The sequence below is a fragment of the Engystomops pustulosus genome, chromosome 1 (assembly GCF_040894005.1).
Source record: "Engystomops pustulosus chromosome 1, aEngPut4.maternal, whole genome shotgun sequence".
NCBI classification, from domain to species: Eukaryota; Metazoa; Chordata; class Amphibia; order Anura; family Leptodactylidae; genus Engystomops; species Engystomops pustulosus.
Window position 1 is genome coordinate 38882869 of NC_092411.1, and position 24192 is coordinate 38907060.

General features: G+C 43.0%; 2 protein-coding genes across 6 annotated transcripts in view; one reads left to right on the forward strand and one right to left on the reverse strand.

Moving 5' to 3' along the window:
• On the reverse strand, positions 1 to 16078 carry UTP15 (UTP15 small subunit processome component). 3 transcript variants are annotated; one of them, XM_072138643.1, is made up of 13 exons: positions 15963 to 16078; positions 13298 to 13442; positions 11323 to 11415; positions 10910 to 11094; positions 9948 to 10126; positions 7465 to 7590; positions 7087 to 7222; positions 5382 to 5466; positions 4835 to 4987; positions 4582 to 4683; positions 3785 to 3918; positions 668 to 726; positions 1 to 368 (listed from the first exon to the last, which is right to left on the reverse strand). In XM_072138643.1, exons 2-13 carry the CDS (start codon positions 13385 to 13387, stop codon positions 136 to 138), a joined length of 1575 nt encoding a protein of 524 aa, XP_071994744.1. In that variant the 5' UTR covers positions 13388 to 13442; positions 15963 to 16078; the 3' UTR covers positions 1 to 135. The 3 variants fall into 3 exon arrangements, with proteins under 3 accessions (XP_071994744.1, XP_071994753.1, XP_071994735.1); XM_072138652.1 differs by lacking the exon at positions 15963 to 16078 and adding an exon at positions 15753 to 15947; XM_072138634.1 differs by lacking the exon at positions 15963 to 16078 and adding an exon at positions 15716 to 15947.
• The window catches only part of ANKRA2 (ankyrin repeat family A member 2), a 12563-nt gene continuing 3995 nt past the window's right edge, over positions 15625 to 24192 (forward strand). The window contains exons 1-7 of one of the 3 annotated variants that reach the window (XM_072138673.1): positions 15625 to 15673; positions 17799 to 18142; positions 19941 to 20099; positions 21594 to 21659; positions 22064 to 22161; positions 22261 to 22386; positions 22483 to 22549. In XM_072138673.1, the coding sequence (XP_071994774.1) occupies positions 17857 to 18142; positions 19941 to 20099; positions 21594 to 21659; positions 22064 to 22161; positions 22261 to 22386; positions 22483 to 22549 (802 nt within the window). In that variant the 5' untranslated portion in view covers positions 15625 to 15673; positions 17799 to 17856. Of the gene's footprint in view, positions 15674 to 15827; positions 16076 to 17798; positions 18143 to 19940; positions 20100 to 21593; positions 21660 to 22063; positions 22162 to 22260; positions 22387 to 22482; positions 22550 to 24192 lie in introns of those variants that run through there. The other 2 variants (XM_072138679.1, XM_072138665.1) reach the window with 2 other exon arrangements.

Genomic DNA, 24192 nt, shown 5'->3' on the forward strand with positions numbered 1-24192 from the left:
TTGTCACAAGTGCTTAAAGTTTTGATTTATGAACCGGGCTACATGGGATTTAAAACACTGAGATCAATCCATACATCCCATATAAAATATATTAAAAAGTGGTATAAAAATATCTGTCCACTGGTAATGACTGTCTCATGATGAGGACTGGACAGTCACTGAGCTATTATCCTCGGGAAGACTTGTTGGTTTGGTCTCTCTGGAGACGGCTGTTTTCTTCCTGGTCATAGTGGCAAAGAGAGTGTCCATCATCCCCAAAACCTCTAATAGTTCTTCATGGTAATTGACTTCTTTCTCCAGTGTGTCTTGGAGTCTCAGGAACAATCGATCCACTACAGGCGACTGGTTTATCACAGAAGAATAGATGTCTAAAAAGAAGAAGAAGAAGCAACTCCGTCAACAAGCACTAGAAAAAACATTACAGCAGCTAAACCATGAATCCACAGGATATGATGTACCATCCCCCTCCATTATAATTTATAGGTTTAATGTTTGACAATTAAACTTATCCCCTCTGCACCTCGATGGGACTTTTTGAGAAGTTACATCCAGCAGCCCCATAGAGGTGAATTGAGTGTAAATTAGGCGCCAATTCGTACTGAGCACTTGGTGCTTGTGGTTTTGATAAGTAACAAGCAGAACCCTCCGTCCTATTAGTAACACTTACCAATGACTTTCTCTGCCACATTTAATAAAATTGGTGCAAATCGAGGATCTATTGTGTGCCTGTAATAAAGATAAAATGGAGATCAGTTCTATTAGAAACAGTTGTCTATTGGGAAAATCCATTTGTGGCTAAAATATATGAAGACAGCGCTTCTCAGTATACAGGTTATTAAAGGAAGTCTACAGTCAAAATGAAGCATGGATAAACCAGGGGCACCTACTCATAGATCAAGGCACCATGACTGTCACAATCTTCTTATGTTTGTTAATCGATGGCCGCCTCTATGAAAAACAACTTTTAAAATTATGCTAAAGATTCAGAAGGGCTCTGAGGGGCGTTACTAGATCCCCTTTGCAGGATATGCATCCTTCTCACCCAGTAGTTAAACCCCCCCCCCGCTTGCTGTAATCGCACAGCAACAGAGGAAGTTTTAGCACACAGTGAGGGGGACAAGAAGTGAATCTACAGCATGGAGGGGCTCTGGTAAGGGCCCAAGACCCCTTGTGACTCATTAGCATAATTCTAAAAGTTACTATTTGAAGGAAGGAGGCCTCAAAATAACAATATAAGTAGATTATCACAGTCACAGCGTCTTGATCCATGAGTAAGTGATCCTGGTTTATCCATGCGTGATGATGATGAAAGATTTCCTTTAAGCAATGTACCCTTGTGATTTGGTGAACTACATCCCTGCAACAAGAATTAAAACACAAGCAGTTCCTGCAGCCAGTCACCACGCCATAATAGCAGATTTCCTGGAGAAATGTATAACTCTTCCAAGTGTCCCCAATTATAAAAAAAACCTGCACATACACAGTAAGACCTATTCATGTAAGCACATATATAGAGGGGGGAAATAAGTATTCGGTCACCTACAAACAAGCAAGATTTCTGGCTCTCACAGACCTGAAACAACTTCTTTAAGAGGCTCCCGTGTCCTCCCCTCATTACCCGTAGTAATGGCTCCCGTGTCCTCCCCTCATTACCCATAGTAATGGCTCCCGTGTCCTCCCCTCATTACCCATAGTAATGGCTCCCCTGTCCTCCCCTCATTACCCGTAGTAATGGCTCCCCTGTCCTCCCCTCATTACCCGTAGTAATGGCTCCCCTGTCCTCCCCTCATTACCCGTAGTAATGGCTCCCCTGTCCTCCCCTCATTACCCGTAGTAATGGCTCCCCTGTCCTCCCCTCATTACCCGTAGTAATGGCTCCCCTGTCCTCCCCTCATTACCCGTAGTAATGGCTCCCCTGTCCTCCCCTCATTACCCGTAGTAATGGCTCCCCTGTCCTCCCCTCATTACCCGTAGTAATGGCTCCCCTGTCCTCCCCTCATTACCCGTAGTAATGGCTCCCCTGTCCTCCCCTCATTACCCGTAGTAATGGCTCCCCTGTCCTCCCCTCATTACCCGTAGTAATGGCTCCCCTGTCCTCCCCTCATTACCCGTAGTAATGGCTCCCCTGTCCTCCCCTCATTACCCGTAGTAATGGCTCCCCTGTCCTCCCCTCATTACCCGTAGTAATGGCTCCCCTGTCCTCCCCTCATTACCCGTAGTAATGGCTCCCCTGTCCTCCTCTCATTACCTGTAGTAATGGCTCCCCTGTCCTCCCCTCATTACCCGTAGTAATGGCTCCCCTGTCCTCCCCTCATTACCCGTAGTAATGGCTCCCCTGTCCTCCCCTCATTACCCGTAGTAATGGCTCCCCTGTCCTCCCCTCATTACCCGTAGTAATGGCTCCCCTGTCCTCCCCTCATTACCCGTAGTAATGGCTCCCCTGTCCTCCCCTCATTACCCGTAGTAATGGCTCCCCTGTCCTCCCCTCATTACCCGTAGTAATGGCTCCCCTGTCCTCCCCTCATTACCCGTAGTAATGGCTCCCCTGTCCTCCCCTCATTACCCGTAGTAATGGCTCCCCTGTCCTCCCCTCATTACCCGTAGTAATGGCTCCCCTGTCCTCCCCTCATTACCCGTAGTAATGGCTCCCCTGTCCTCCCCTCATTACCCGTAGTAATGGCTCCTCTGTCCTCCACTCATTACCTGTAGTAATGGCTGCGGTTTGAACTTGTTATCAGTATAAAAACCACCTGTCCACAACCTCAAACAGTCACACTCAAACCTCCACTATGGTGAAGACACCAGAAACAAAATTGTAGATGTGCATGGTTGGTGCGATGAAATCTGTGGGAACAATTATTAGACAATGGAAGAAATACAAGACCACTGATCATCTCCCTCGATCAGGGGCTCCAAGCAAGACCTCACCCCATGTGTCCAAAATGATCACAAGAAGGGTGAGCAAAAATCCCAGAACCACATGGGGGGACCAAGTCAATGACCTGCAGAAAGCTGGGGCCAACAAAACAAAGGCTACCATCAGGAACACACTACACCTTCAGGGACTCACATCCTGCAGTGCCAGACGTGTCCCCCTGCTTAGGCCAGTACATATCTGGGCCCGTCTGAAGTTTGCTGAAAAGCTTTTGGATGTTCCAGAAAAGTATTGGGAGAATGTCACATGGTCAGATGAAACCAAAAGTAGAATTGTCTGGTAGAAACACAACTTGTCCTGTTTGGTGAAGAGTGAATGCTGAGCTGCATCCAAAGAGCACTAGACCTACTGTGAGGCATTGGGGATCTGCAAAGAGATCCGGGTACATGAAAGAATTAATGGGGTGCAAACCTCTTTCCATCAGCAAAGGCATTGAAGATAAGACGTGGCTGGGTCTTCCAGCAGCAGCCCCAAAACATCCCTCCTCTAGAGATGTGCATGGAGGAATGGGCCAACATACCAGCAACAGTGTGTGCCAACCATGGGAAGACTTACAGAAAATGTTTGACCTCTGTCATTGCCAACAAATTATATATAACAAAGTATCGAAATGAACTATTGTTGTTGACCAAATACTTATTTACCACCATAATTTGCTAATTCAGACAATGTGATTTTCTGGATATGGTTTCTCATTTTGTCGCTCATACTTGAGGTCTATCTATGATGTCAATTACAGGCTTGCAGAATTGGTGGATGACTTTTTTCCCTACTGTACACACATAAACCATATACAACCACTGGACAAGTGTGGGGCTGTTGCTTAACAAAGAAGCCATGATTACTCACTTTATTAGGAAGGTAAGAATTATGGAGAGCTGTCTCTCATCCCTCCCTGCCAGGGCGTTTTCAAGAATTCCTCTTCTGTCTATTTCATTCATCACGGCCACCGTCACTTCAGGGGTTGAAGCGGTTATCGAAGTCTAAGACGAGGACAAAGGAGATTAAACAAATGACGGGAACCTTCACCCATCAAACAACAATAGCCCATCAGACACAAGGGATTTTGCAGACCTCTGCTGAAGCCTGAGTTATACAGCACATGTCTGGAGACCACCCATCTGAATGGGTCAGCACTGTGTATACATACAGTATATCATGGAAATAGATAATGGAGTACAGTGCCATCGTTGCTGCCCTGAAGGACTAAACAACCTTATTCACCTGATAAGTGGGAATCCCTTGGCATCCCTTCCCACTAAACACACATTTTCTCTCTTGTGCATAGAAGTTAAATGCATTTTGACACAAAAGACACTTATACCCCATCTAGAGGCTAGGGGAATAATTGTCTATAAATGACCTGATGGACTCCAAGCCAACAGAAGAAACTCCCCTGAAGTCCCCCATGACGTATGACTGCTTAGTGTGCACTCCATTTACTTCTCTGGGACTACTAGATCACAGCCATTCCATCAGTCCCATTGTAGCAAATAAAGAATAGGCTGAATATGTGCACCCTCCTTACTATTCCCTATGGGTCATTTGGGTGGACATCCAGTCCTTAGTTCATCTGCTCTCTGTCCCAGCAATTAGCCCTCCAGCACTGACACAGTGTATTCCCATTAGAGCTTGTGGTCTCTTACCTCTAGCACAGCATCCAGAGCTGCAGACACCTGGAAACCTCTCAGCAATTTGTCATATTTCCTTAAGTGTCGTTTTACTGGTTTACTGACAATAAAGTCATCCTGTAGAAAACAAGAGGTGAGCCAGAGAACTGTATTACAACGCTTATAGTAACATGTCATTCACGCGTAGTCCCTTCCTTCTAGCAGAACAAACAGAAGACATCAACTTTGTGTATACGGCCCCCAAAACCACCATCTTCGCCCACTTTACCTGTTTTGGGACGTAACCCTTTCCTCTCATGAATGTTCGGTATCTTGGTCTTTGTTTTACAGGGCGTTTAGATCCTTTCGGAGCATCAGACTTCCGGTGTTTTACATTCAAGACGCCGTTGGTCATTCCAACCACAATCATCTCATCGTTGGGCTGAAAAGTAAAAGCACAGCAATCAAAGTTACATTATTAGGGCTTATAAGACACAGCCAAACAACCCATCTCAGCCTGGAGTCTCATGACATGAAACTGTGGCATCAGTCATTTGACCTGCAGTGGGGATAGGGTCTATAGCTGGGACACATAAGACATTGCAGCCATCTAAATACACCCTAGCATTATGCATTACCACTACATAAGCTTTACTACAACATGCAGACCATGGTGTACTGCAGAATATTATACAGATCTAGCTTCTATAGGGTCCCCGATAAGACGGCTACATGGCTGGGTTCCTAATTCCATCAAAAACTGCACATATGGACAGGAAGATCCCAGTGACCCTCTAATATTGTAATGGAATTACTGATGTACTACTCATACTTACAGCCAATGCCAGGCTCAAGATTGACGCTGCATAATCAAAACTATGAACAACTTTGTAGTTCATCGTACTGTAGATCTTCACATGTCTGTCAAAGAGAAAAGAGTGAATTTACTGTGTGATGAAGAGCCCTCTCTATATGTCTAACTTTATGCAGTTATATAATTTGGAGTAGGATTTCTGCTTAAAAAGCAGATCCTGGCAGGACTCCTAGGAAAGACAGAAAGAGTCAGTGTGACCTCCCCCACACACAGTGATGGACAGCTTTCAGTATACACATATAAAAGGGAGAAGGATCATTCACTTTGAGTGAGGCTCGGTCAGGACTATTGCACAAATCCCCTGACTAGTTCACTTTGCATATAAGTTAACTTAGCCCAAACTGAAATAGTCATGGGGGGGAGGGGGCATGTATCACTCCTATTGCTTTCTTTTTTCTGTGCGACTTTTCACAGTTTAAGACTTTTTAAGTGCAGAATCAAGCAGCCTACCAAAGTCAGATGCCTCATGGATATAATGCAGTGGCTGTATTTATCTTTGTAGCTCAGATGTTTGTTCAACTTGTGAGACTTTTGGGCTTGGAATTGTCCCATTCTTTCGCCTAATAAGTTGCAAAACAGAGTATGCTAGACCCGGACTTACTTTTGGTAAACTACTATTTGGGACTAAAGAGTCGCACACCATAAAAAGTCGCAAAATTGAGACTAAATAGGCAACTCATCACATGTATCACAAAGGGAAAAAATGTAAGACACATTGCAGTGATTAAGTAGCCAACTTGAAAAAGTGCCCCATAGAGAAGTATTTCAACGCAGTTGATTTCCTCCATTTTAGCCCCCCCTTTTTTTTTTAATAATTGACACTAAGCAATTATAAAAACAAAAAGGACACTTTAGAGTCACAGAGCCATATGGTCATGTACAGATAATAGTGTGCCTGGATAGAGGCCTTCTCATTTGAGGATCTACAGGGTGAGAACTAATATACATGGGAGATCAAAATAAGGGTCACACAACTGAAAACCCCCATAAACTTCTATAAAGACTAAAGTAATGAATCTTACAACCTCTCGATAAAAACTAACTTCAAAGCACCAAAAGCGAAACCCTATTCTTTTCAAGGTGGACTGGCCAGATTTCAAAGACCTACCACAGTGCTGGGGAAGGGACTCCATGCATCATATGAGAGTCCCTTCTTCCCTGCTGCTACGATTACAGTTCAGCGCCACCGTTCTGTGTTCCTGCACTATATATCATTATGACGCAATACAGGCGGTCCCCTACTTAAGAACACTCGACTTACATACGACCCCTAGTTACAAACGGACCTCTGGATATTGGTAATTTATTATACTTTAGTCTTAGGCTACAATGATCAGCTGTAACAGTTATCACCGGTGTCTGTAATGAAGCTTTAGTGTTAATCCGGATTCTTATGACAACCCGAAATTTTTAAAATCCAATTGTCACAGAGACCAAAAAAGTTCTGTCTGGGATTACAATGAGAAAATATGCAGTTCCGACTTACATACAAATTCAACTTAAGAACAAACCTACAGACCCTATCTTGTATGTAACCCGGGGACTGCCTGTAGTCCTTTTCTTTATCACTATGGATGGTCCGGGAAGCAGGACACGGCACAATCTAACTTGTAGCCCTAATTTTAGGAGAGAATTTGTTTCACTCAATCTTTTAACTATAAGCCTACCTGTCTAAAGATCCGGACAGCAGCCTCTGACCAGAGCTGCTCAGGCACAGACAAGTTACTGTTTTATGGTGATTTTTTAGTGACACCAATAACTGTCCTCCCTTCAGCAGGTCCCACACCTTCACATATCTACCACCTAAGGGAAGAAAGGGTAAAGAAAGAAATATTAGCGAATTTAACTTTCACACAAACTAGTCGGTATTTTTGCTGCAATACTGTAATTGTAGAGACAAAACTCATTAAAATCGTCCACTTTCAGCAAATAATTGAGATTGTTTGTGTAAGGAAGAGTTATACAATTATTAATGATACTTTCTGTATCGATTCTTCACAGTTTTCAGGATCCCTGCTGTATGCACATGGGAGTCACCTCCATACCTGCAGAGACGAGGAGCCCTCCTGAAGGGAAGAGCAGGACACTCTCCACTGGTTGTTCATGCTGCATGGTCATCACACTTTGTTCTGTTCGTGCATCAAAAACCTTCACAGAATGATCGTAAGAGCCTGACAGATAAAAGCAACAGTTATAGGCGCCCAAAAAATGAGTGTATAGCCATTTATTCACATACAAAGTTTTAACAAGCAAACTTGTATCCAGGCCATGTAGGATCTCTCCAATGTTCCTGCTCCGCTTTGTGATCTGGGTAGGTGCTCATGCAGTTCAAAGACCATACATATAATTTTGTGTTTAAATATTTTTTATTGAGACCATCCAATTATATTAAACAGATTTTACAGCTCCATACATTGTGTACAGTCTTTTTTTTCACATAAAATTAGCTAATTACAGCAAATCTTGTTAAGCCAAGAACAATAAAGTACTAAACAAGGTGAGTGAACTTAAAGAGAACCCGTCATGCATAATAACTCCCTAAACTAAATATATTTTCATAAACTACCATTAGAGAGCATTGCCTCTATCCCTTCATTGTCCCTCTATATGCCTGTAAATCTAAGCAATGAGATCCTAAAGCTGTATGCAAATGACCTGTGAAATGTCCAATGAAGCATTAGCATATTCAAGCTGTCCACTCTATTCATGAGTGGGAGGCACAGCCACACCCCCAGTGCATGACTGACAGCCTGTATAATGATGTGAGGCTGTATAATGATGTGCTTCCTGGTGCTGGTGGCCACGCCCCCTGCAGCCTGTGTGTGCATGTGTGTGTGTATAGGAGAGATACAGCAGCTCCAGGCAGCCATGTTACAGCAGAACATGTCAGATTCATGTGTAGCTGATGTCTGTGTCTCTCACCTGTATATTAGGAGGATGCAGCATGTCAGCAGATGCACCACACACACTAGCAATGCTTTACTATACATTACACACAGACATGAGCAGGGGGAGGAGAGGGGAGGGGGAACAGGGGTGACATCACTGCCTCTGACCATGTGACCAGCCTCATTTACATGATAAAGAATAGATGATTTTACAATGAATAATGTATGAAATAACTAGATAAAGGCTGGGATGGGATCCTTGTGAGCTGCTCCAACAGGTAGTAGTGACAGGACAAGTGACACAGACCTGATGACAGGTGTCCTTTAAGGATAAAAGACGGAAGGTGGGGGAGGGAGGGGAGGGGGAAGGGAATTGGTTTCACCAGGGATATGATTTTTTTTTTTTTTTTTTTTTGGGTTAATCCCAATTTCAGTCAATTGTTATTACGTTGAGAGATGAATTTCTCCATACTACAAAACACCAGATCCATTTATGACCTATTAGTAGAAGGGGGAGGTGTAGCCAAGATGGCACATATAACAAACTGGTAAAAGGATCTGGGGCAAGAATTTACCATGTTACAATGGAAAGAGGCTAACTACTGGGCCTCAAAAGCTTCTAAATGTTCTAATCTTACTGAAGTCCACCAGAAAGTCTTATCCAGATGGTACCATACACCTGCACATCTGGCCCATATATACCCAGGATCTTCCGACAGATGCTGGAGAAACTGTGGCCACAGAGGTACACTAGCACATATTTTTTGGGAATACCATACATATAATTTTAAGTTGAGGGAATCAATATCTGAGTAGTGAAGGGGAAGACCACTTGCCCCTCCCCCCCTTGGGCCTATGAGGTGGACAGGTGATCAACATAAAATATGGAACCACCCCTTTAGATGCATACAGGTCGAACCAACTTTATGGCCCAATCAGTGTTTGACTGATCTAACATACAGACTTGTTCCACCAAACAAATGTTCACCATCATGTACATGTATGACCCCTTATAAACAAACTAATGTTAGAGATGCAATGTCATATCCTAGTTTTAGCATGGCAAGGCTACAACCTGTACACAAAATGAATAAGTTGCAAAAAAAAATATCTTGAAAAAAAAAATGCTACAATAACTTAAAGGGCTTGTCCACTCCCAGAAAATATTTGATATTGTTTGTGTTATGAAAAGTTATACAATTTTCCAATATACTGTCTCTATCAATTCCTCACGGTTTTCTAGATCTTTGCTTGCTGTCCTACCATAGAAAGCTTCTGTGTTTAGTTCCAGTGGATAGAAATCTGTCCATGTGATGTGATGGACACATAGGTGCACAAGCCTTTATTATCACACAATCTCTATTACTCTCTGTGAGAATAACGGCTCGGGCACCTGCATGCCCATCACATCACATCACCACTTACAGATTTCAATTCACTGGAGTAACCATGGAAGCTTCCTATAGCAGGACAGCAAGCAGAGATCTAGAAAACCATGGAGAATTGATGCACAAAGTATATTGGCAAATTGGATAGTTTTTCCTTTAACAAACAATATCAATTATTTGCTGAATATGGTCAACCCCTTTAACAGTTAAGAGACTATTAGAACGATGAAGTGGTGGGGAAAGATATCTTACCTGTAACAAACAGATCATCGCTGAGTTTGCTTACGCAGCCGCAGCGCACATAGTCTGTATGTTCTCTGTAGGTAGAGATTTCTACACCATTGGGAACGTCCCAGATTTTGGACGAATAGTCATCTGAGCCCGACACGATCCGAAACTTATCGGCAGTAAAGTCCACAAAGTGCACCGCTCTAAGGAAACAAAGGCAATACTGTATCACACAGTCACAATCAAGAAGATTGGACAGATTTAGGATGGTGGTGACAATGTATGGCAATAATGAAAATGCTAGTTGTGGACATTATGGGGCACATTTACTAAGAGTAGTGCAAACTGCACTAAGTGCACTTTGCCTGCGTAGAGTGCGCCGGATTCATGATTTCTGGCGCACGTTCTTCATGAATGTGTCGCTTATCTGCACAGCTCCAACAGAGTTCGCCAACTTTTTTGTGGTGCACCTTTAACACAATGTTTTCAACACACAACAGATCGATTGAAAAAAAACAAATGGAAATTTAAAAAAGCACTTAGAAAGTCAGTAAGCCATGAGCAAAAAATGAAAAAAGCAACAGCCAGTGAATAACTTTGTTCTCTCCCTTACTTTGTTCAGCTATTTTGGTCTGATCCCACGAATTGCACAGGACAGGAGTCCTTTCATTATACAGAAAATTCCCGGTCTACAGCACGGTAACAGCTAACAATACTGGTAACAGCCAGCAAACAACTAGTCTTTGCATAATATTCCTAAATGAAGCAAGGACTCCAGTCCTGTACAATGTGTTCATTCTCTGGAACAGACCAACATACTGATCATTGTACATAGTCTTAGTGATAGCTAGCAGGGATGTTTTAGACCAAAGTGCTAAGATTCAATACTATGACATCTCTGATGCTCATAGTACCGAGCAGTACCAACCGGACAGCTGGCTCCTAAAACTGTAGACTGTTGTAACCTACCATAAAGAGACACTTACTTGCTATGTCCCACGTATTCTCTCAGGGCAGCCTTTCCACCGATATCAAACATCTTCACTACACTATCTTCACAGCCAGCAGCGATCAGCCTCCCATCTCCTCTATACGTTCCACAATAAGCCGTATCTTTAAAGCGGGAAAAGGTTTTTATAGGTTCCGGAGAATATTTGTTATAGAGCTGCAGCTAAAGGGGAAAACCAAAAGCAGATGAGAATACTAAGGCTAACAGCGCATGGAGAGAAATACTCAAACAAAACATCAACATGGAACTTGCTGATCAGTGGAGGTCCAACTTCCGTGACCCACTCTAGAATACCCACCCAAGAATAGGCGAAGTGGCAATATGTCCACAGGACATAAAATATAGTGAGGAAATTTAACCAATTCCACACAAAATATCAACACCACTCACCCTGGTGGATGCGGTGACCACATAATTACACGTCTCTTCAGGAGAAAAGTCAATTTTTGTAACAGCCCCGTATTCCTTAATCTGAACAGGAGTCTAAAAAAAAAATAAAAATACAGATGTTAATTACAAAAGTAAAAATAACAATATTTTTTTCAGTTCAGACAGTACACAATCCAATAAATTTAATTTACCTTAAAGCCACTATTTAGGAAATTCCCTCCTGTCATCCCACCTAGTATTGACTTTACTTAACCCCTTAACGACTTGGCCTTTTTTAGTTTTTTCACTTCCATTTTTCACACCCCACCTTCAAAAATCTATAACTTTTTTATTTTTCCACATAAAGAGCTCTGTTATGGCTTATTTTCTGCGTAACAAATTGCACTTCGTAGTGACGGTATTTAATATTCCATGGTGCGTACTGGGAAGCGGGAAAAAAATTCCAAATGCAGTGAAAATGGTGAAAAAACACATTTGCGACGTTTTCTTGTGGGCTTGGATTTCACAGCTTTCACTCTGCGTCCCAAATGACATGTCTACTTTATTCTTTGGGTTGCTACGATCACAGGGATACCACATTTGTACAGGTTTTATAATGTTTTCATACATTTAAAAAAATTAAAACCTCCTGTACAAAAATTTTTTTTTTGATTTTGCCATCTTCTGGCGCTAATAACTTTTTCATACTTTGGTGTACGAAGCTGTGGGTGGTGTCATTTTTTGCGACTTTTGATGGCGTTTTCATTGCTATCATTGTTAGGACTGTGCGACCTTTTGATCACTTTTTATTAATTTTTTTATATTTTCCAAAATGGCAAAAAAATGTCATTTTTGACTTTGGACGCTATTTTCCGTTACGGGGTTAAACGCAGTGAAAAACCGTTATAATATTTTGATAGATCGGACATTTTCGGACGCGGTGATACCTAATGTGTTTATGATTTTTACTGTTTATTAATATTAATATCAGTTCTAGGGAAAGGGGGGTGATTTGAATTTTTAGGTTTTTTTAATATAATTTTTTTTTTTTAAACTTTTTTTTACTTTTACTTTAACTATTTTTCAGACTCCCTAGGGTACTTTAACCCTAGGTTGTCTGATCGATCCTACCATATACTGCCATACTGCAATATGGCAGTATATGGGGATTTTACTCCTCATTCATTACAATGTGCTGATAGCACATTGTAATGAATAGGTTAAAACGAGACAGCTTCGGGCCTTCGTGAGGCCCGATGCTGTCATGGCAACGGATCACCGCTCCCCGTGACGTCATCGGGGAGCGGAGATCCGCGCCAAGATGGCGGCGCCCATGCGGCGCCATCTTTTTGAAGCCTCCGGCAGCATTGCCGGAGGCGATCGCGGTGAAAGCACCCGCGATCGGTGCTAGCACCGATCGCGGGTGTTACCGGTAAGCCTTTGCTGCAATATGCAGCAAAGACTTACCGGCTATGGAGAGGGCTCGGCCCGCGAGCCCTCTCCATGCACCGGGACCCGGCGCGCGCCGTACTAGTACGGCGCGCGTCGGGAAGGGGTTAAAGTACAGCAGATGACGTACTTGAGGAAGAACAAGGATTTGTGTCAATGACATTTTGGATGTCGTATAATATATCAGGAGTAACTGCATTGTGCCAAGAGTAAATTCACAGTTTCTTAATCCAAACAGTCTGTAGATTGAGCTTTTTGAGATGCAAGAGATATATATCTATCTATCGCTCTATCTATCTATCGTAGAAGGCCACAGAAGCTTTAGAGGCTTTAGTGGGGTTGGCAATATGCTTTTCATGCCCATAAAGATCCCATAAAGAAAACATGAAAAAATAATGGAAGAGCATAAACTTTATTTATGGTTCTAATTAAAAAACACTGCACGTAAAAATAAAGAGAAAACTGACATCAGAATGTTCTACACATAAATACATAATACACTCCTAAATGGACCAGTCCCTGGTGAGCAGACATCTAGATCTCTTACCCTGTAACGCCTCCAGTACAGTGTATCCTGGGTGACCTTCTCCCCAAGTTTAGGGTAGGATGGGATGGCGACAGGCTTGTAGGATGACATCTTTCCTTTTCAAGGTTTTCCAAGGTAAGAGTTCAGTTTTTACTTCCCCAAACACCTAGAAGATGTACAACACAGAGGCAGAAAGAGGAGCAAAGTTAGATGTGGAGGATCATCCTAGTGAGGTATAATGTAGTGAGCTCCGGAACAGCCAAAGTGCTGGCAAACACAACCCTGACAAACAGGCCTAAGGCTGGCGACACATGACTGTGGTCGCTCTGTGAATCACAAAATGCGCGTCAGGCGGATTTCACTGACTGATCACAGTCCAGAGCTATATGCATCATAGTGATGAGTACAGTTTGGTGTTGCTGCTCTGTGGTGAAGCAGGGACTTCTTGCTTCATGTACTGCTATAGTCTGCCTGCTGTACTGTCCTGTGCTCAATCTGAAATCCAGCCAATGGACGTGCAAGGTTCACTGACCTAACGTTGTCATATACCACCATCCTTAGACTCAGTATGTACACTCAAACGCCAGTCAGATCCGTTCCTTATCACTGCAGATTAGAAGGTTTGGATCCCTGTTTTTCACCAGGACTCCCCCAAATCAGATATGAATCACCCATCCCCCACATTGGTGTGTGTGTGTGTGTGTGTGTAATATATATATATATATATATATATATATATATATATATATATATATATATATATAGTGTTGTTATCAGAGCATCTCTGTCTGTGGCTTAATAGGCTGTCACACTGTGTAGGAGCCCTTCTTCCTCTCACTATACACGGAGGGGCCCTGGTAATACCTCTACAGCCCTCAGGCTCATTAGCAGAACTTTAAAAGTTGATTTTACAGGGATGGAGGTAATGGATAACAAAAATACGAAGATTCCAACAGTCACAGTGCCTGGATTTATGTGTAAGTGCCCCTGGTTTATCATACTGGATTTTTATCGATTTCCTCATAAGTATTCCAAAAAAATGTTAACTGACACCTTAGAGGAAAAAAAATCCCAATATACTGTTTTTTGGTTACCTTCATCCACCCCAATATATTATGAAAATAATGGGAGTTGAAACGTTGTAGTGATCAATGAAATAAAGGTACACATTGGTATTTGGATTGGATCTTGGAGTGCTGCTGCTTTTCTTAAACTTTGGATGGACTAAGTGCGGGTCCTAGGACTTGCACCTGTGCACACAATTGTTTGTTGCATGTGCTGCTTCATTTAGACTTTTCTATGCATTTCCTCCAAAATGCTTTAACCAAAAACTCAAATTACATATGCCCTCACACAGCTTCACCCACAGTACAAAAGTTCTGATTTTCGCAACATTACATCATTAATTGTATAATTGAAATTTAAAAGTTTCTTCATTTTATTGTTTTATGTAACAGGTCAGCCGCTGTCAGATAGCCTCCACCAATCAACTGTTAGATGAGACTGAAGCAAGCACTTGAGTGTTGTCACAACTGTGCCATCCATTGTAAAGTGGCTGTAGTATTGCAGTGCAGCGCCATTTACTTGATTAGGACTGAACTAGAAAGTGGCCAGGTCGCAGACGGACATGACATCACGGATGAGACTGCAGCGAGCAGACAAGTGTTTTCACATCAGCGCCTTACATAGTATAGTGGCCGTGCTTGGTATTGCAGTTCAGCACCATTCATTGGATTAGGATTAAATTAGAAAGCTGCCGGGTCACTGGTGGACGCGACATCACGGAAGCGCCATGACTGCTTCACACAACATAATGGTGGGGGGGGGGGGGGTCATCATTCCCTCATGCAAAGAGATAAGCAGACCCGACCTCTGGCAAATCAAAACCGTGGATAGTAGAGGGGGGCATCAAACTGCCGGACTGGATGTTCAGCCACCAATCCTGCAATATTTCCAGGTTGCACAGACCAAACCCCCAAATGCAAAAGTCGGGTCCACTCAACTCTACTCATGAACACTCATCACCTAAAAACATACCTCAACGCATAATGGCAGAAGTGCCCGATTACTAATGTCTGAAATTAATATAATACATCTGGTTCCACAAAAACTGTACATTTAAGGAGAGAGATGAATACTAAAAAGTAAACCAGTAACAGGAAAGGGTTAAAATAGCTGGGAATAACGTAACTTTTATATACACCATGTACATTCCCATAGACACCTGCAGCGCGGTGCCTTCTATGTCAGCGATAGCGGTACTGGAATATACTGTGTGAACATAGCCGTAGAGTTAGATGCGTCTATCCGCAGCGTGGGTGACAGCCCCGGGTGATAGAGCGCGGTACCGCACAGGTAACGGAAGCAGCCGCCAGCAGAGGAGAATCTCGGGATCAGGTCTGTATAATACAATGTATAACCCATAGTGCCGCCACCTACCCCTGCGCCCAGTCACCAGCACACACGGGACGTCTACCTCACCACCGGGGAGTCACGTTGCCGGATTCAGCCATGTGAGCGGACATTTTGCCTCATGACGTGTATCCGGGGAGGTCTCGGCGATTTCACGTCACGAACCGGTGATGTGACACTTATGGGGTTAATATGAAGTATGAGGGAATAGAATACACTCCCTGACAGGAAGCAGGGGCGACCGATGACCAGACCGGCAAAGCTACAGCCTTACCGGCAGCAGGGGGACCCCCGGAGGAGGAACCGGTGCAGAATGGCGCTTGTTGATGACGTAAGACAGGAAGTGACGAGGGACAATAATATAACAATAGCAGTTAGCCAGCTCAGGTAAGTGATGGGTTGTGATCACACAGAGGCTGCTGGGGATTATTATGTGACAGATCTGGGGAGACCTGCACTGGGTCATATCCCCGCTCTGCCTCAGGCTGGACTGTATTCACACACGACCGGTTTCTGGCAGTTATTGTAGCAGTGGAATGGAGAGACTTGTAGGGGTCCAGAAATCATGAATACAGGACAGGGTGTAAAGCACTTAGTGAAATGACTATTTATAGTTCTCTATGTCCTATGGATGGATCTTCTGTACCAGATCGGAGGAGCTCTGACACCTAGAGGGGTAATAGTGTCACAGAAGAAATGGAAACAGGGGCCCCTTGTACCCAGATGGTGGCACATGCGGCTGCCGGTACTTGTCTCTATGGCTCAGACAGATAGCGGAGCGCAGCACTCGGCTCCTTCCATCACTGCCGTAGAGTCAATGGCGCATCCACCTACCTCTCCATTCATATGAGGGACAATAGACTCCAGTGGATTGTCTTTGCAGGAAAGTATCCGCTATCTTGTGTATAGGGGGATAATTCGAGGTTACGGCTACCTGTACACATGCGTGTGCTGCTCTCAGGTCACAAACAACACATACACACTGCATATGGCCAGTAATCCATTGCCGAGTCTTACCACCACAGTAATTGTTGCTGGTATGCAAAGAGATTAAAGGGGTGTTCCCATTTAGGCAAATTAATGTTAATGTTTGTATGAAGAAAAATAAAATTTTTCAATATACTTTCTTTATTAATATCTACAACTTTTTTTCCAGGTCTCTGCTTGCTGTCCTTCTATAGAAAGCTTTTATGTTCCAGAAATCTGACCATGGTCACACAGATGCTGAGTTTATTACAGTCACAGAAAGTAATCAGAGCTGTGTGATATAATAAGCCGTGCACCTGTGTGACCATGGACAGCTTCCTATAGAATGACAGCAAGCAGAGATCTAGAAATCCATAAGGAATTGATACAGAAAGTATATTGGAAAATTGTATAACTTTCCTTAATTCAATCAATTAAAACTTAGAATACCCCTTTAATAAAAGAAGATGATGTCTCTAGCGTGTCCCAAACTCTTGAAGGGTCACATGATTATGTTTAATAGAGACTGAACCGCACACGGATTACACCTCTGTCAGTATCAGTACTCACTCTCACAGACATCTACCTGAAGCTGCGGGCCACAAACACGGGCAGGAATAAGACCTGCCTTTTCCAAACAGATCCACGAAAAGCACATTTATGTACATGGCTCCATTGTAATGAATCTGTCTGTTAAAGACTTGCAGCTCCATTCTGTGTGTGTTGATTGGAGTTTATCTGGGTCTACAACTTTTTGGGGGATTTTTTTTTTTCATGCTTGTTTTATTCCTCTTACTATGTAGAAATTATTTACAAGAGCCCCTCCATGCTGTAACTTTAGAGGCTACTCCCACTCCCTCTACCTGATGTGGGAGTGGAAGTGTTTCTGCACATTGTAACAGCCTGTGAAGCTACATCACGGAGGGGATCTGGTAACTTTTTCTTTGACACTTTTCAGTTTTTGCCACATGTTGATATTTTTCCTTCTAGCAGTACTTTGTGTCTGTGAAGAAGAACATTGTTATTGAGGCCTTTAGGCTACAGGTGCATGAAAATATATTTTGTGTGCACACTATTGGCATATCTTTCCCTGCGCTCATGCATTTCTCTAGTCTTATCACATATGTTTCTTTTCTGATAACAGATTCAGTCCTATGAAGTAGAATTACCTACTGAGGCTGTAAATGAATCTGTGAGTAGTCATGTCCACCTTGAACAATCTGGAGGGCTCGGCAGAGCTTTCGGGTGAAGAGTGTGTAAGCTTCTGTCTGTCGGGCATGCCGGACATCAAAGTGGAGCATGTGATGGAGTCCAACCCAGAAGAAGGCAGTGCACAGAATGTAGCCATGGGGATGAAATTCATTTTACCAAATAGGTTTGACATGAATGTCTGTTCTCGCTTTGTTAAATCATTGAATGAAGAAGATAGTAAAAATATCCAAGATCAAGTGAACTCTGACCTGGAAGTAGCTTCAGTCCTGTTTAAAGGTAAGTCATTGTATGTGGGATGCTTTGCTTGTGAGATAATGTATGCTTTATGATGCTCCAAAACATCTGAAATGAAAAATCTAAGCAGCTTTTAAGAAAATCCCCCCTTTTATTTAAGGAGTAAATATTGTGTCTCTATGGTAACAGACTACGTATAAAGCTTGTGTAGTCTGATTCTGCAACCATTCCACCGTTTTTCTTCTGTCTTACTTTTAATATCAGAAAACCTAATATAATGAAAAAGTAGTACAGAGTCACTGGAATTCCCTGTAATTGGTGCTCAGCACTTGTGTGGTATTAGGCATATAATCATTTTTCTTATTTTTTCAAGTATAAGATTTTAATCCCATATTTTCTGTAAGGAAATCGCCACGTGCAGGCTTCCCTGGAGAATGGGGCGAGCTGCTGCTAATACACAGCACTATAGGGTAAAGCATAAGACCACCAGTACAAATTACTAAAGGGGGGTGCAAAGCTCTAAATTGAAACTCCTGCATAGAGCATCGTCTGTTCATGTTGTATGTCATGTATGGCAGGGTCTTAAAGGAAATCTACCATCAAAATCTGTCATGATAACTTCGGGGCACTTGCTCATAGATCCATGCTGCATGGCTGAGGTAATCTGTTTATATTTGTTATTCATGGCCTCCTTCCTTCTAAAATCTACTTTTAAAATTATGCTAATGAGCCAGAAGAGCTCAGGTGGAGGGTTACCAGAGCCCTTGTGTGGTGCAGATTCACAAACTGTTATTGTGCCCCTCCCACTGTGTGATGAAATTTCTGCTGCTGCAGTGAGATTACATCAGACAGAGGGAGGGGGAAGTACTGAGGGAGCAGAGGGGTAGACAGTGTCACAGCCTGTGAAGCTACAGCACAGAGGGGTTCTGGTAACATCCCCAGAGCTTGTCTAGTTCAGTAGCTTAATTTTTAAAGAGTTTATTTTAGAAGTAGGGTAACATGGATAACACATATAAGATTACTACAGTCACAGTGCCTGGAGCTATGAGCAAGTGTCACTCATATATCATACTTGAGTTTGATGGTAACATCCCAGATACTGACTTGATGAAAGGTCATGGAATAATCATGCTGCAGGATCCTTTAACTCTCCTGACATGTTTTGGCAAATAGCCATATTCCCAATTTACCGTATATACTTGAGTATAAGCCGAGTCCCTTAATTTTACCACAAAACCCGGTAAAACCTATATTCTTTTTACTCGAGTATAAGCCGAGTTTTTGTATATATGATATATAGAAATGATTGTGCTTTTACAATTTCTCTGTTATTTAAGAATTTATTACCAGAAACTTATGAATATATTGACAACTGGGTGTTGCCATCCCCATTTTCATAGTGCTTTTTCACTGAACTAGCCGCCACTGTCAGTTCTTATTGGACTGTGTGTCAGTAACGGGTAACACTTGTCGTCATTGTATTCATCAACTTCTAGAAGGAGTAACAGAGGTACGGTACACAGTTACCAGAATAGAAGGGCCAAAATGGCAAACATAGAATTAATTAAACGTGTCAAAAGAGACGAACAACCAGCGATAAGTATTGTGTATCTACATCAGATGTTCTCTGTACTATATAATGTAGTATCTGCAGATAGTCCATGGAACCAAATAAAACACTGGCCTACGGTTATCAGTTTTCTAAATGTCTAGTAGTGCAACCTATATCTTGTATCTGGGTCAGAAATGCAAGGACACAAGCAGATATTTACTTGCAAATTGTTCTTATCTTATTAGTTATAATTTAGTATTTCCTAACATTGCTTCTTCTTCTTTGCAGCTGAATGTAACATACACACCTCCCCGTCCCCCGGCATACAGGTCAGACATGTGTACACCCCATCAACCACCAAACACTTCTCTCCTATCAAGCAGTCCACTACACTGACCAACAAACACAGAGGCAACGAGGTGTCCACCACCCCTCTGCTGATCAATTGTAAGTACTTGTTTCGGTGTAATCTTTGTGTGATATACTTACTTTAGTTTCCATTCTCATTATCCTGTTGAATGTATGCAGTTCACACTTCAAGCAACTCTTGTTACAATGGGGACACAGGGATTCAAGATTCTTGGATCTCAAATAATTGCATCTTCCTGCACCTCTGGAGCTAGAGCCAGTCGGAGAACTGCCCCGTATGATTTATAGAGCTTTACTATGGTTCACTAATTAAGTATTTTTTAGCAAAGCCAGAGTAAGGGGGCTAAACATACAGAGCTCTATACACCAGAGGATTGTACTATTAGCTGCAACCAGGGGGCATGAATTATTGTTTTTGCAAACTGTATACATCGAAATGGATAAAATGTTTTCAATGTTTTTGTTTTCTATAGTTGGACTTTAAGGGTACATTTAGACGGCCGTGTGCTCGCCTATTCCTTGGCAAGCACAGGGCTGGGAGGAGGTGTAGTGAGCGCTTCTCACCCCTCCTCCCTCCATAGGCACCACCCGACTCGCCTCACTGTGACCAGGAGCCAAAAACTTCTATTGTGGCCGTGATCTGGCCACTTTTGGTGCAGCCAGATCGCGGCCTCAATTCCGGTCGTCTGAATGAATCCTAAGACTTCTTGCCCACAGCCATTGTTCAGGGATGCTGTTATAACGGCAAGCACACAGCCCCATAACTTTCCAGGAGCTCATACACATGGCTGTGGATTGCAGGTTTTCAGCTCCGGCAGCCTCTTATCTATCAACATCAGAGACAATGGGGCTCATTTACTTACCCGGTCCAGTCGCGATCCAGTGGCTCGTTCTCCGACAAGGATTCTGGTTCTGCCGGGATTCACTAAGGTCCGTGTGCCGGATGTCCACCAGGTGTCGCTGTTGCGCCGGGGTCCGCCGGAGTTCACCTTCTTCTCCTTTGTGCATGTAAGTGCGACACAATTTTATTTTTAAATAAAATTCGGATTTTCAGACGACCACGCCCCCCGATTTCCGTCGCATGCCACCCGGCGCCGATGCGACACAATCCGATCGCGTGCGCCAAAAACCCGGGGCAATCCAGGGACAAATGGTGCAAAACGGTAATATTCGGGAAACCCAGCCATTCGGCCCCTTAGTAAATGAGCCCCGATGTGTTGCAGATAATGGGCACTGGCCTGTTGTTTGTGGTTTGCAAGCAGCACACTTTCTTGTGCATGAGGTCTAAGGGCCGAGAGAAAGAAAAGTCCATAAATCTAGGAAATATAGAAAACTACATTTTCATTCTGGCAAAGCAAATGAAGATCTTGAAAGGGACGACGTATTGAAACAAGAATTATATTCCACATTTTCAGTTATGTTAATAATGTAAAAAAAACCTCTGTAAACAAAAGAGCCGTTCCTGTTGGCTGAATGTAGTGTAACATTACTGGCACATACTTAGCCTGGTATAATTCATTATTAAGTATGTATTTCCTACAGTCTAAACTGAGTCTTTTGTCCTCTCCCCAGCATTGTCGGTCCACCAGCTGGCTGCACAAGGGGAGATGGTGTATCTGGCCAGTCGTCTTGAACAAGGTAACGCACAGTCCTCATTCCTGTCCTGTAATTTTCGGCACCTTACTGTAAGACTGATTATTTTTTAAACATAAGATTGATGCCCTGTTCTCAGGTTGCCCAGGATCAGAGAGTTATGGAAATAACCAAATGCTATATACATCCCTCTCTGGTGCTCAGGTTCAGCGCCACAAGGCCCATCACTGCCGGTATCTGTTTGTATAAAGAGGCTTTGTGATTACATCACTTCACTGCTGAACCTCTGTATACAAAGAGAGACCAGGAGTGACAAGCCCTGCCATGGTGGACTGGAGTGACAGAGAGGGATGAGTGTATCAGGCTTGTACGTATGTAGCATTGTAACAAGTAGACAAGTGGCATTTGCTCTAGAAATTTGTTGCTAAAAGATTTCACCCTCTTATCAGAAAACGTGATTAACATCACTGACGAAGAAGGTTTCACCCCATTGATGTGGGCCGCAGCCCATGGACAGATCGCTGTGGTGGAGTTTCTACTGCAGAATGTAAGAAATGGAAAGATCCATCTTATAATTTGCTCGTCTTAAGGCACTAAGGCAGATCTGAGCCTGTGATAAGATTTATTTTCTCTGCCCACTATTTAGGGTGCGGATCCTCAAGTCCTCGGCAAAGGACGCGAAAGTGCCCTGTCTCTGGCCTGTAGTAAAGGATACACAGATATTGTCAAAATGCTGGTGGAGTGTGGGGTGGATGTCAACGAGTATGACTGGGTAAGATCACACCATGAAAATGTATAGAATATAGAAAATATGACACTAAAGCTTTTCCACCATTCTGTCTTTAACACTACACATCACTATTTCCAGAATGGAGGGACGCCCCTGTTATATGCTGTCCATGGCAATCATGTGAAGTGCGTGAAGATCCTCCTAGGTGAGTGTGCAGAGAGGTAATAGTAAGTTACCATATCTACAAAAGTGTATATTGGGGTACATTCAGACCCCCGGACCAGACCCTGGGGGAGCAGTGAGCGCTCTCCACCCCTCCTTCCTGCATAGGTGGACGAGTGCCCAACTCGGTGACGGTGTAGTGACACACCATGAACTCACCACGCTGTCACCAGAAGCCATAGCAGTCTATGGGGGCTGTGATCTGGTCACAAATCATGCAACCAGATCACGGCCCCCATAACAGCCACGTGAAAGAGCCCTTAATTTATGGAAAAATATCCGATAGTAAGTGTAAAGAATGTCAGCAAAAGGCTTGTGTATATGGCAGAGCAGAATGGCAGCACATTGTGTCCCTGAGCTGTAGGCACTCTTTCTGCCATTGCATAGTCCTTTCATACTGCACCAATATACAGCCGACCATATACTTTTAGCTACGGCCATTCTCCCACCGATTCTTATTTTCTAAACAGGAGGAGTGCCAGGCGCCTCTGGGGGCATCCTATATTCTGTAAGAACAGAGAGACGTTAATATTTGCCAGCCTTATCCTCCTTCCAGACAGAGGCCATTGCAACAGAAGACGAATATTTCTTTATACATTACATTTTTCATTAGACATTAATGTAAATGGTCCACTTAAGGTCACACACAGCATGTTGCCTCTACATAAAATAGATCAATAGACTTTTTACTTTTCTATTTAGAAAAGTGCAGTCTGAGGCTGCACTAATAATTCTGTTGGCTTCAGAGCTGCAATCTCGTGCTGAATTGGGATATGTTTTATGAAAAGTGTAGCTTTTTTGGGGGAGACGCAATCCTCCGCATCACTGAGAGGTCACATGCACATTAGCCCCATTGCATTGAGTTTGTCTGATCTATGGCAGGGCAATCTAAAAAAATACAAACCAAATCCAGTGCAAACCAAAGCCAAAGGTCACCTCCTGATTTCTTGCTGATTTTCTTTCAACTCAACACATGTTTCAGTCTAGAAGATTGTCCATCAGAACGTAGGACTTAGGGCAGTGTTTGTCAGAAAGCACTTTGGAGCAACAGACTGTAGTGCGAGTGCAGCTCTGCTTCATGCAAGAAAAGATTAAATGCTCAAAAAGCAAAATTTACTAAAGGTTTGGTGAGCTTAGTAGTACAGGCGGTCCCCTACTTAAGAACACCTGACTTACAGACGACCCCTAGTTAAAACGGACCTCTGGATGTTGGTAACTTACTGTACTTTATCCTTACGCTACAATAAACAGCTGTAACAGGTATCACAGGTGTCTGTAATGAAGATTTATTGATAATCCTGGTTCTTATGACAACCCAACATTTTTAAAATCCAATTGTCACAGAGACCAAAAAATTCTGTCTGGGGTTACAATTATAAAATATACAGTTCCGACTTACATGCAAACTCCACTTAAGAACATACCTACAGAACCCATTTTGCACGTAACGCGGGACTGCCTGTATATTGCAGATATGGAATAAAATAGGCTCTAAACAGTACTATGGTTCCCAGAGTTGAACTAGAAGTGGTTGTACCAACTTTGAAAGTTACTTCCTATCCACAGGATTGCTGATAACAAAGTGATAACTGACAGTCCTCATGGTAGGACCCCCAGCAATCCAGA